This window comes from Pleurodeles waltl, chromosome 1_2, assembly GCF_031143425.1.
Source record: "Pleurodeles waltl isolate 20211129_DDA chromosome 1_2, aPleWal1.hap1.20221129, whole genome shotgun sequence".
NCBI classification, from domain to species: Eukaryota; Metazoa; Chordata; class Amphibia; order Caudata; family Salamandridae; genus Pleurodeles; species Pleurodeles waltl.
In genome coordinates this window covers 1,222,075,547-1,222,089,811 of record NC_090437.1, presented here as the reverse complement: position 1 = coordinate 1,222,089,811, position 14,265 = coordinate 1,222,075,547, and the positions used below count along the sequence as shown (strand labels likewise).

The following is a 14,265-nucleotide window of genomic DNA, read 5'->3' as shown; positions in this document are numbered from 1 at the left end:
GGCAGGGTAGACCTCTATATGGCAGCAGAAAAAGTCACATATAAAGCCAGAGGATCTACAAGATCTGGGGACCATGCAGGGACTATTACGATATTATAGATAGGGAGGAGAACAAGTTTGTCAGGTGGGAGAGATGAATAAGTAGATGGTAAAGGAGATATGACCTTCCTGAGGCGGGGAGAACTTCCTGGTACCAAACTTTAATGACAATGTATCAGAAAGGTCCAGCTGAATATATAGTATTTATTCCGTGTGAGTTCTATGTTTTTACTCAAATGGGTGTTTTGCAGTGTTTGAATAACATACTAAATAGAAGAAAAAAAAAAAAAAAAAAGAAACCTAATAGAATACACCATCCAAAAGAATGTATGACCTGTAATGAAGCAACCAGTAACTACAGAAAAAACTTGATGATTTACATCAGTAAAGGAAATCCTTACAAAGGTAAGGAGTGCAAGCAATTCCTACAGAGTCTGGACCAACTGTTTAGCCAAGAGCCGAGCCTGTGGCAAACCATAAAGCTATTCTCGCACAACTAAGAAACACCCTTCTAGAGGAAAGACATTTTGGAAAATATGTCTAAAAACCCACAACTAGTCCTTTGACCAGGGCAACCAATATCAATACCACAAAACCCATGATTGAGGAAAGAGACGTGCACAGGAGGCATGGATGTGGCATTCCTACAGCCTGACGCCCAGGACATATTGGTTGGGGTCAAGGGCAACAAGTTTTCATGTTTATTTTGTCCTTGGGACAAGGAGGCCCAATCCCTTGCAGCACAAACCCTTTGGTTGCCAGTTTACAGAGAAGGGAACTGCCTGCAGTTGAGGTAATATGTGTGTCCATATGTTAAAGCTGTTTGAACTTGTATTTATGGCTCATTAATGAAACACCTTTATTATTGGGGTGTGCGCTGTAGCTAAGTGTAAAAGCTCACACTGCTCTACTGACAGTGGTTCAGGTTAAAAAAAAAAAAGTGTACACATAAGTTTGAAAAGTTTAACAATAGGAGGCTAAGTATAATGCTCCCAGAATGCTCTCTGATTAGATGCAAATGTTTGCAGAAGCTTGTAAGCAAGAGATGATTCTTTGCTTTCAAAATAAAATGTTCAGAACAAATTGGGGAAAAAAAAAAAGTTTTCCTACTGTGAAATTTTAGGTGCTATTTCTTTGACACTTTATTTAGTAAAATGTGTTGCTGCATGCTATTATTTCCAGAAAATATTCCTAATGGAAAATCAGTGTAACCATTTTCAACAAGATTGTGGGAAGCATGAAAATAAATAAGTACTGCCAAAGCCAACCAATCTAACATTTTGTTTTTTTAGTCTTTTGGTTTTGTCAATGCAGGTCTTGTTTTGACATGGCTTTTGTAACACTATTGTTGTGGAAGTTGCCAAGCTCTCACCATTCTAATAAACACTGGCAAAAAGAAAAAAGGTTTTTGGTCCCAAAACGCACACACTGCCACTAGTTGCATAACAAAGGTCCAGCAGACCCCCCTCTAGGGGGCCCCCTCAGCACAGCACCTGCTCTGAGTCTGGGGGAACCCTCCATGTTCTTTGCAGGGGGCCTCTCCAGTTTTGTTATGCCACAGATTGCCACAGTAGTTCCTGGCACTGAACAAAACTACTTTGTGTGCCAGTATGCTCCTTGTGGAAGGGCAGAATGTGCTCACTCACAGTAAAGCCAGCCAATAGAGAGAGAGAAATAGAAGTTTAATAAAAACAAAATGTCTTTGCCAGACCTAATTAGGGACCCAATTCTTAAAGAAAGTCACAAAAGGGCACCCATGGTATATGTCTTTAAATCAGTGGCTTTCATGAATTCACAAGAACATACAGAAGTAGACCAGGAAATCGGACTCCTAGGAAATATTTGTGAACTGTATTTTAGCACGAGCAAATATGCATGTGTAGATTTGCTCATGTGAAAATCTATGGAGCGTTTAGAAGTTCACTTTCCCTCCAACCACTTTTTTCCCAACCCTGGAAGAAATTCTAGTTCTGCTATTGTCAGGAGTATTTGTCCAACCTTTCTCATTATGGGAAAAGATTAAAGAAGAGCTGGTGAAAATCCTTAAAATATGCAAGTTAGTAGGTTTGACTCAAAGCATTCCAACCCTGGAACTATTGCTTACTGCTTACTGCTTCCTCCAGCCCCAGTATGTAGATCTGTGGAAAGGTGGTAAAATAAGGACATTTCTGTAGAAGGGATTAAAGTTGCAAGCATTGAAGCCATACTAAAGTAATAGCCCTGGCATAATCAGAGATGCTATTATTAGAGCTTGCTGCCAGAATTTGTCCCTGCACTACATGGCACCAAACGGACAAGCAGATTTTTTTTTTACAGGACAAGTAGATTTAAGAAGCAACCTGTCTCATGGACAAGTAGATATTTTATGAGATTCCATACCCCTGAGGAGGGATAGAAAAATAAACAGAGTTTAGCATCTAAAGCGATATTCAAGCACTGTGAAGGAGTAGGGTTTTGTCCTCCTGGGAAGAAACCAGTGAATTTTTCCACAAATTGCTGGGAGAAACAAACACGCCTCAAGAACCCACAGGCCTCAGCAAGTAGGAAATTAGTAGATTAGGCCTAAACTGAGCAAGTCTACTTCAAGAAATATGCCAAAGCTAGGGGAACATCAGAGGCCCATTTAAGAATATGCCCTGCGTTAATATCGTCTATTAAAATGCTGTTTACTGTCCACAAGGCACAACTGCCAAGTAACATCTAAATACTCGGCTCAGAAATGTGTCAACAAACAAGCCGTTGTAGCAGGTTGCCCTGGGCCTGCTGCCACTTGAAGCCTTACATGCTCTACAGTGGTAAACAGGGAAGTAACATTATCAAACTCATGGCGTAACAAGGGAATCCGAATTTTATTCAGTTCAGAAATATGGCACTTGCTTATGACAAACAGAAAATAAATGTAAGAAGGAAAAAATGGATGTGAACCAAATATACAACTATTGCTCAGTTTTGCTGTGTTTTAGATAATCAGAAATGTTCCTAATGCTAGTGCAATTTTCAATGTGTCTAACCGAACGTTTTATTGTGCAAGCTTTTTTCAGTATTTCACTGCAGACAGCAGTTTTATTACTTAATTTAATGGTCATTAAATGGTCATTTTCATAGTCAATCTCTAAAAAAGCTCATCTCCTACTCTCCTTTAATAAGGTTTAAAAAATACAATTAACCTTAACAGAAGGAATGTTATGTGCGCGCGTCCTCGGCACATCCTTTTTCTGGGTGGATGCACTTCTAGCACTTTAATTAGTCTACAATGCTTCAGCATCTAAATCTAAGCTGTAAGAGATGCATGAATTCCAATCAAAGAATTATCACAACTTAAAATGGCACTGGTAGGGGTCCGCTCACACACCTGCAGTTTACAATAAAGATTCATAAGCAGTGCTGATACAGGGACGATTAACTCTTCTCGTTAAAATTATTGTGTTTCAGGATTTACTGATCTATCTTTAGAGGATCTTTGAGAACCATGCTTTAAATGATCAAGTAGGAATAAAGGCATATAGAAACTGCATATTTCTATAAGTGATCATGTTCAGAAACAGAGATTTTCTATAGTACCATTATGCAGTGGTAACACCTTGGGGTGATTACCTCTTGTGCACTAAATTGTACCCAAGTCCACAGCTGCACCAACAAGTATTACAGTGATTAGCAAAGCTAGAATGCACATTTACAGCTCGGCACACATCTGATAATTCATGACCTTGTGTCACAGGTCCAGGTCCACACTAATCAACATAGATCAAAAGGTCACCCGTTAGTTTCAGGTGTGCACCCAGAGCTCTACTTTGAGTTCACTGCTTTTTAATCTGTATGTCAGGCCACTGGCAGATTTAGAACTGTGGGCTTACTCTCTTTTCGTATGCGGATGGAATGCAAATTGTTGTATCTCTGTCAGCTAGGAACAATCACAATGTGAAGGCTCTTAACTCCTGCCTCAGCCAAGTTTCATTATGGATGTGTACCAACTCCCTGAAACTAAATGGTGATTAGTCTGGTGTTCTTCTGGTGGGTAAACACCTAGCAGTTTTCTCAGTTCACCCAGTGTGGCTTTGATTTATTCTATGCTTCGCTAATGTTCGCAAATGGAGAAGGTTGACATGCCTTTAAGGTATCCTAGTACACTGAAACAGATTTGAAATAGGTTTTTGGTACTCCTTAGTAGACAGTTTGATAAATTACCATATTGTAGGATAGTTATTCATACCTTGTTCATTGAACACATGACTGTTTGTTTTACAAAATCTCTCTAAATGTAAACAACCTCTAAAGCATTAATCTCTTATTAAAATTGACTCCAACTAGGCAATACAGTTCTCAAATTTATATCAGGACTATGGGATTGCATGAATCTTGCAGTTTGCTATTTCTTTTCCTTGTAAGAATAAAAAGCATATTGTTTATCAAAATGATGAAATTCAGACCAGATATATGGCAATGCAACCATTCCTATACATTAATTACCCTTTGCAATGTGGATGTATGTCAAACGTGTTTGCCATTCTTGAAGTGATTATTTAATCTCTCTAAGTCATCCCTCTATCCCCTGGGACTCTTACTTCTGGCCTTCAACCATGGGCAGTCCCTCCAGCCCAGTGTCGGTTGTGAAGAATTTAGGAGTTTTGCTTGATGATAATCTTACTATAAGCCATCAAATTAATAAGCTGGTCATCACTTGTTTCGGCATCTTGAAGTGGCTAAGGAAGATTCTCTATTGCCTCCCTACCTATGCCCAGAGAATCGTGGTCCAGGCCTTAGAGTCATCTCTAGACTGGACTATTGGAATGTCCTATATCTGGGTACGGCAAACACGTTAAAAAGCCTCCAGGTGGTCCAAAATGATGCTGCTTAGCTTTTGTTCCACCCCCCCCTAAATTCGACTCAACTGCCAGCTTGCTTAGGACCTTACATTGGCTACCTAGTGAGGGCTGGGTGCATTTCAAGGCACTGTGCTCCATGTAGAAATGCTTTTCTAGTTCTGGACTGGCCTATCTTAGAGCCTTGGTGTCTCACTATGCCCCTGTACGCTTGCTGCTCTCTAGTCATATGAGGTTGGCTGCAATTACAAGAATTAGGAAATCACGCCAAGGAGGTTGAGCATTCTTTTTCGAATGGACCAAGACTCTGGAATGATCCTCCCCCCAGGCTGAGGGAAAGTCAATCACTTTCTTTGTTTAATAAATCCTTAAAAAGGTGGCTGTTCCAACTTTTTGAATCCTCTTAATCCTGGTTTGCCTTGGACAGGCTCCTGGGCTTAAGACATTCTTCCGTATTTAAGCCTAGCGCTGGGAAACCTTTGTTAGATAGTCATGCGCTTTACAAATCATGCAGAATAATAATAACTTATAATTCATATTTTGTTCAGCATTGGTTCTTGACTAAGATGCAATCATGCATTCCCAACAGAACAAACCCTTCATACTTTGGATGCATGTAACAGATTTTGAGCTGCAGAACAGGACCTGGCCAAGGAATGCCTAGGAGTAAAAATAAATATAAATAAATAGGGAAATGCTTGATGGTATTATTGGGACGCAAGAGCCCAGAAAACTATTGGCAATCGTGGCATGACTAAGGGTCTTCACATTAAGCATCAGCAGTTTGCAGGTTTGGGTTTGCTGCTTGCCGAGAACTGAATTGCATCTGCGGTTTCGTCTCCCATGTCCAAAGGGAAAGAAAAGAACTTACCAAATACAATGAATTTGAGAAAATGTATCTCCAAAATATACCCTGCATCACAAATCCTTTAGATACTCGGGCTCCTCTGCAGAGCCATTTATCTCCTCTGATGGTACCTTGGCAGCCTGGTAGAGTCTTGTTAGCATAGGTAGCAGACATACTTATAGGGGGTGGCGGTGAATAAGCAATGGCACAGTGTCTGTGGGTTCGTTGCTGACTTGTGTATCTAACTTTAAAATGGCGACTGTTGGAAGATGTAAATCGATCCAGGCATAATCACTTTTTGTGAGTTACCTAAAGGTGCAAAACAATTATTTAAATACATTAAAACACAGCCTCCTTCAGGCTGTAGCTGCCAAATATGAACTTCACAACAAAGATTTCAATGCTGTCTTAGTTACATTAAAGCCAAATTAATTTTACAAAAATGGTTTTAGAATATTAAAAACGCCTTTCGGTCCAGTATTTTTGGATCTGTTTATTTAAATGTGCATGAGAATGGGATAAAGCATGTACTGTGCACAAGACAAACCTACACCAACATATAGAATATTTCAATTAGAGTTCCTCTTTTCAGGTTAAAGTAAAAGCGACAAATTAAAGCTAAACGTAACACAACCAAACTTGAGGGTAGAAGACGCTGAGCTATTTAAGAACATTTCATGGCACTTAAAAGCCAGTTTTAAGTTTTATTTTAAGGGCTGTTAATGCTTTTCGCCTTAGACTATGGAGCCAACCTATGTTGTTTATCATTGTGCAGTGTTGCTGTTGTTACTTGGCCTCCTCTCAAACATGACTTCTCTCTGGGAAGCAAAACTACACTTGCTCATCATCTGATACGTCTCCAAAGCACGCTTACCTTCTGCCACATCCAGCTTTTTGCCATGTTTTAAATACATTCAATATGTTTTTATTTCACAAAAGATTAGAGAGGATGGAAGTTTGATAATCTGCAAACAAAGCTAGCCTCCAGGATGCGTTCCGTAAAACTATCACAAGAACCCATCTTTGACACCTCATGTTCAGTACAGCTCTATATTCATGGGTATTCTAGGATTATGGACAAACTTGCTCAAGAGACCCAAAAAAACAAAAACAAAAAAAAAAAAACTTTAAATTGGTTCAATGATGACAAACAATGCTATACAACTTTCCAAAGCTCTAAAATGAGATGCAAATAATCCCCCACAACCTCCCACTGCCTCAAAGTTGACAAAACATCATGTGAGCAAGTTCCCTACTGCACCAAATCCTTGTTTCTAAAAAAGGATCCCTAAGAAGGCATTAAACGGAGCAAACTATTTTTCAAGGCCATGCAGCAACAAACCACTCAGCCCCACCTCCCCTCAAAGAATCTAAATGCAGTGACTTAGCCTCCCATTTCTATATGATCACGGCAAATAGCCATGATATTGCAAGAAAATCACCTCTCACTGATACAAAGTAACAAGACCACAAAAAAATCCTGCCAAACTAGTGCGCTTTCAGACCCATTTCCACAGATACATTAGAAGAAGTCATTGTTAACTCTAAACCATTGAATTTCACATCAGACCCCATCCCACCACCTTTTCCAGGACACCATCAAAAGACCTCTCCACTTTATGGATGCAAGTCATAAACAGATCCTATAATCATGACTCTCTTCCAATTTATCTTATGCTTGCATGTGTACAACCGCTCCTCGAGAAATTTAACGCTAAAAAGCTGGACAGCTACGGACACAGGAAATGCCTCAGGTTCCTCTACAAGAAACCGAAAAGGTGTACTACCATGCAATTAGATTAGAAGATTACACTTGTAAAGTTCATCTTCTAGGAGGCTACCAACCTCTGTCTATTCTGATCAATGTACTGAGAAAAACTCCTCTGCACTTTCTCCACAACTTTATAAGAGCCGTAGACCAGCACTATGAGATAATGCAAACGTACATCCTTGTTACTTTTTGACCATGTTTATGCACACTTTTTCTCTCATGTGTTGAGGAAGCTAACTCTATATATTGTGTGTCTCTGTGTATAGTATATAAAAAGAAATGCTCAAGTGCTCTCTTTAAACATTTAGTTGACACTATTCGCCTCGTCGATGAAGTAAACTATTTCCCCTGTCCTTCTCAGTTTATTGCAAAAAGAACAGATGATGAACGTTATGCTGAACAAATCAAACATTCACCCACAGTCACAGATCTGGGTTTAAGCCATTGTTTTTTGCTCACCACGCCACCCCAGTTTAAACCCAGCCATATGCAAATCAGTCTTGACCCTGCTCCCTGGCATTTCGTGCTGGACTTTTCAAATTTGTCAAAGAAGTGAATAGAAGCATCAAATTGCATTTAAACCTACTCCAAAATCTGAAGCACTCCCTTCCACGGCAAGACCTTAAGTTGGTTGCACAAGCCCACATTATATTTAGAAATTACTGCCGAAATGTTCTCCTAACAGGCATTTTCAAGTCTTCCCTAGCCCCACTTCAAGGTGGTCCTTCACATAGCAGCCTATCTTATTTTGAAAACAAAAACTCTAAGGGCACCAACCCTCACTTGCATACTTAGGTTGCTATCCATGGTACATCACTTTGCGTCTTAGGATTCTATCTCCACTGGATATATGAAGTCTAAGACGTCAAAAGCATACTCAAGTTGCAGCACCCCCAATTTAGAAAGATTGCCATCTTCAAATGCATGCAAGATTTTAAATCCTCTTTTGATACATCTTAAACAAGCTACTTCGACCTCCACTTTCAACAGAGAACTCAAACATAATTTTCTCAGTCTCATACTAACTTCATTTGCAGCCTGAAAGCGAACACTGTTAATGTTTCTCACACTTGTAAAGAAAACCCTGATGAAAATCCTAAATTAATGATTCCACATGCATTAGTAACTATTGCACCCTGTTGTAAAGGGCTCTATCACCTACGGCTCAGGGTCTTGATCTCTAGATAAACCACCAAAATAAATAGCTAAATAAACAGAAGAGGTTAGTTAATATTTTCTCGAACAGACTTCATGGACGAGGGAAGCAGCAGTCTTGGTTACAGGTTAAGTATTTGTGCTTTTTATGAAGGAAGAGTTGAAAAGATACCATGTGGAAAATCTACTTATTTATCACCAGGCAGGGATGAAGAGTGCCTGGCTGCTGCAATGTCACTAATTTATACAACTTCCAAGTATTACCTTCTGAAACCTGTCTGCTCTTCATTACCTTGCGCTGTGATGCCAGCATGCTCAAAGCCAACTGCGGGTTGGGTTCTGGGAAAGTATTGACTCTTGTATTCGTAGGTCTATTCAAATGCATTAGCCTTTCCTACCCACATTTCTAGATTACAAAGATGGTAAAGCCTTAACTGCACTCTATTTCTCAACAGCCCCCATAAGCACACGTAGCAAGCTGAATACTTGTATGCAGTACCATGCACATAAAGGCGTTTCTGAGAATGTGAGGCAAGACTCTACCAGCAGAGGACGTCAACACTCATGATCTCTGTGCCCTTTTTAAGCGGTTTTATTGTTGATGTGGACAGGAAGTGGCACCAATTCTGGGTATGAATGGATTTGTACGGAAGCATTTACATGGCATTACCATGCTGAAAGGACAGTGGCTGTGCATGCTGTAGGCATGTGGCACACTGTCAGCAGTCACCACCACACTGAAAATTGTGGAGTTGCACTTAATTATGTGTAATTATCACCACCATTCTGACAGCAGAATTTGGAAGATGGATTTTTGAGGGAAATAACACGCCATGATCTCCAGATTTCAAGTGAGAAAACAAATATCAGCAAGCCCTGTCTCCTCTGAGGAATAGCATCCCCAATGTGTCCGTCCATAAATTGAAGCCTATCTTCAAACAGGATTTACAATCCATACTGGAGTGTGGTGATTTTAGCCGTATATCAGAACTCATGAGTAGGCAAAAGAATAATTATTAAATTAAGTGTCTGCTGTGGGACAGAAATAGGCAACATAAGCAAATCCCCAAGAACAGTCAAACATCATGTCCACAGTACGTAGGACTTTCGCACCCTACTCAAGCAAAAACAAAAGACTGTAGTGTTTTTCCTGCCAGAGGCAACATAATAAATGTTACAGTTGGGTGTAAAATGCAATACCAATTATATGAATGGGGAACACCTGCTTCCTATGCATGGCCATCAATAGTGCTAAATTAGAAAACTGTGACACTTCCAGGGAAGGCTCAACGCATGGTACTGTCAAGGGAAAGCATATATTTGTCTAAAGCAGTGGTTCCCAACCTTTTGATTTCTGTGGACCCCCACTTTAACATTAATGGAACCCAGGGACCCCCACTGAATCATCATGGGAATCCGGGGACCCCCGCCTGAGTCATTACTGGAAGCTGGGGACCTAATTTATCAATATTTGTTAATATTTTTTAATTTTCTAGGCTCTCGCGGACCCCCTGAGAAGGCTTCGCGGACCCCCAGGGGTCCCCGGACCACAGGTTGGGAACCACTGGTCTAAAGCATGACCTTTGTTACTCCCGCCCTTATGAAAAAAGAATACTGTGCATTCAAGCATAGGGGTTGTTGTCTTTCTAATTAAAGGACAGAGAGGCGGGACTGCATTACTGAAGCCTAACTAATGATTCTCAAGCCTGTACAAGGTTCCTCTATGGCTGTATAGAACACGTTTGGGCCTTTATGAGAAAAAAATTCCCTTGGACATTAGCTGCCATGTTACTCACACCATAAAACAATCATACATACCTCAGTGAAAAGATATCAGAGGATTAATCACCCTGTTTCCATGAGATTCTAGACTTAAGCTCTTAAACCCACAGATGGCTGGGTACACGTGTAGAGCTTAAGCTGGTATTTCTACCAATCATCACAATAAGGTTGATGAAAATGGGATACCTATCTTACTCAGCATACTGTAGTGTGATCTGCATAAAACACAGGTGGTGCCATCAAAGGTGAGACTGCTCCTGGGTACTATGCACATGGAAACACAGGTCAGTGATGGATGGTCTTGAAACCAAGGTAGATATTCAGCACTGTCAGACATCACTTGCAATAGGTGCAATGCTTGGAAAGAACAAAAGTGCAAAAACAAGTTTCAGCTTATTTCATTGTACCTTCACAGACATTAGAGAACTCCACTGATGGCCTGTTCACCCAAACCAAAAGTTTCGACACTTCACCATGTATGACACTTGATTACCCAACACCTACGATTCCTAAACCAGGCTTGGATCTTTGCCTAAGTCGCTTCAGTCTCCTATACTCACCATACCATACTATACTCACCATCACCAAACCCTTAAGAGGTTACTCTGGGTGCTTCAGCTACCACTTCCCACTTTTTCACCCTTCCATCCCCTTGTGGGTTATCAAGAGTGTCAGAAAGATTTAATATCAAGACAACCGACAAACATTTGCACTGCCTCAGATTCCAATTGTACACCACTATCTGTAACTATTGTTTGGTGAAAACCTTCTTTCCTGAAAAGAGCGGAGGAGAACTTAGCAACAGCCATAGTATTGAGTTCCTTCATAAATTGGCACTCTACCACCTCGAAAAGTTGTCCACGACTACTAATGCATATCTGAAATCAGCAGGTAAATCATATACTGGTCCCACAAAGGCCATGCCTAGCTTCTCCCACGGACCACTGGGTACTTCAACCGGGCATAAGATAGTTTTATACCCCTGTAAAGATTTGTTAGCCTGACTACAACCACTACACTTTCCAACTATCAGCTCAATTTTGTTATCCATATTGGCCACCAAGAAAAATTGCGTACCACTTTCTTGGTGCCAATCATTCCTACTTGGCCATGACGTGTCAATTTTACCACCCTTGCTCTAAGAGTACTTGGAGGAATCAAAAGATTGCTATGCAGCACCAGTTCACCATCTATGGGCAATTCCTCTTTGATCTTAGAATAGGGATTAAAAATGTCACTCATTTCTTTTCTTGGGCCAACCGTCAAGGATGAATTTTTTTAAACTTAATTTGGCAATTGTCACCACAGCACCTTCTTCCCATTCCTGGAACACCACCACTTCACCAGTAGCCACAATCCTGTTCCTTTGCCAAACACACACTCCACTACTTCATCTCCTGACTGTAACTAATAGAAAAAATTGAATTCATACATTCTTGCAAGAAGTCTCACCAATCTGGGACTTGCTTTGTTCAATTTTTCCTCCGACAGCAGGTATGCTAGAAGCTTATGATCTGTGATGAGGAAAAGTTATTTTTCCCACAAGTATGTCACAAAATGTCTAGTTGCCCACACCCATGCCAATGCTTCTCTTTCTATGGTAATGTAATTCAGTTCCACTGGAGATAAACTCCTTGAAGCGAAAGCTATTGTACACTCCTTTCCTTCAACCATTTGGGAAAGAACGGCCCCACACCACTAGCCTCTACTGTCACAATGGACATTACATCATGCCTGAACCGACTAAGCGCAGGAGCCTCCACAAATAGTCTCTTCTGTCCTTCAAATGCTTCACATTCAACCGTTCTCCAATCGTCCTTTTCACCTTTGCAAAATAGATTTTTGAGTGGTTCAGTTTGGAACACGACATTTTCTGTGAACCTGGAATAATACTCGCAGAGGTCCAAAAAAGACCTTATCTGGTCTTTATTTGCAGGTTCTGGACTCCACCTGATTGCCTCCCACAGACAGAACATGTCCTAAATACTCCACCTATGGCACCATGAAACAGCATTTGTCTTCTTTAACAGTGAGCCCATGTGCTTTTAAAGGGCCTAATACTTCATCCTTAACTCTCAAATGTTCCTCTTCCTTTTGGTAAATGTGAGGGGGGGAGGGGTATTATGCTGGGATGAAAGATAATGAGCGCAACTCATACCTGCACATAGTTATACGAAGTGCCCAAATATTCTTTGTAAGGATCTTCGTTCAATCAGAAACTGTTGTACAGGTGCTGTCCAGAGAAGTGGGTTACCCCTACTCACCAAAAACGTGCTGTAAGGAACAACACAGAGTACAACGGAGTTATAAAATGTATCTATTTAAGATCTTCCGGACAGCACATGGCCAACTCCCAACAGCCAAACCAGCTCTCTCCCTGCCTCCTCCACCCTTCTCATGAGCAGGAGTCTTACCCTGGGTGACAATTAGGTTGCAATGACACATAAATGTTCTAAGAGGAATGTGCAGACATATGATGTTCTTCGAGTGCCTATAATCTGACTTTTCAGTTTAAAAGAGGGAAGTCCTCATCCACTCAGAGAAGTCATGCTGCATCATAGGGCCTGGTCTCACACCACTATTAGGAATGGTAGCGATGCGAGGTACAGTCTTCTGTGAAACGGTGGGGAGCAGTTAGGGAGATGGCTTCGTCAGGAAGAGGTCGTAGGTGTGAGTCTGTGGCGCAGAGAATACTCAAAAACAACAGTTAAACCTATTTCTTGGTGGACTTATACAAGTGTTTATTCATGTTCACTAAAGGCAGGGGTTAAACAAGGGACACAATTCAACCCAATGTAGGTGGCCAACATGTTTCTGCCTATGCAAACACTGGGCACTTAAAAGCATGAATGGAAACGTTGTCCTTCACTGACGTCAGAACAAAGGACACTATACTGAGGCGTGATAGTACCAGGTGGCATGACACAGCTGGCAAAGGTGCGGCACGTGACGTGCTGCTGTTGAAAAGCGTTAAATTGTCCTGCAGATAAACAGCAGATAATTGGAGAGAAATATGTGCGGAGTGAATCCCACAGAGCACTGGAATACCGACAGTACTTGATACAGAATTGCACACTTGATAAGGCCATTTTGCCTACCATAACACATTTTTAAAAGACAGGCTATACAAAAATCAAATATGAACCTGATTTTGTGATTGCTAGAGACACTTCAACATGCCCTGCTTGTAAAGAATCTAACCTAGACGTTTCAACCAAAGCAATTCTTGACGTCAAGTGTCAGCCTTACCTTTTCGTGAATTTCTTGTGTGGACTGAGCATCACAGAACGCCACGGTGGCTACGTCCTTCAGGATAGGCATTTCCACCGTACAGTCCCGGCCATCCAACAGGGCTACCAGAGGGCGCGGGTGCATGGGCCCGTTCATTATCGGAGGTCGAATACCTGTAATGGAGATCAGACAATATGAGGCGCTGTAGTTGCAACCGACAACAATCCAGTACCTGGGGCACTGGGGGGGGGATGTGTGATTATTAGAACAATGGCTAACAACTTGCATCTTCTCTTTTCAAGAACATTTTTTTTTTAATGTGAAACAACATTCCGTCAAGTCAGAAAGCCACACTTAACAACAGTGACGGGTGGTATATGCAACGTTGGCACTTGAAAACTCACATCATACTAACAGCAATTCACACGTATTTGTTTTCAGGATGTAATAATCCCCTTAGGCAAACGGGAAGAATATTGTGTAATACAAACAGAGAGGTTTCTGGCCCTGCCATCAATGCTTACCACGCAACCAGGTCGCTTGGCGATATCACTCTGTAACGGCCTTACTACCAATATAAAAAAAAGTCACATATTTCAGGTGACCTGTCCCTAGCTTCT

At 41.0% G+C, this 14,265-nt stretch overlaps 1 protein-coding gene across 11 annotated transcripts in view; it reads right to left on the bottom strand.

Annotated features, from left to right (window-relative positions):
* The window catches only part of CTBP1 (C-terminal binding protein 1), a 1,451,962-nt gene that overhangs the window by 248,297 nt on the left and 1,189,400 nt on the right, over window positions 1–14,265 (bottom strand). For all 11 annotated transcript variants that reach the window (XM_069204084.1, XM_069204092.1, XM_069204101.1 and 8 more), the window contains one exon: window positions 13,664–13,818. In XM_069204084.1, the coding sequence (XP_069060185.1) occupies window positions 13,664–13,818 (155 nt within the window). The remainder of the gene's footprint in view (window positions 1–13,663; window positions 13,819–14,265) is intronic.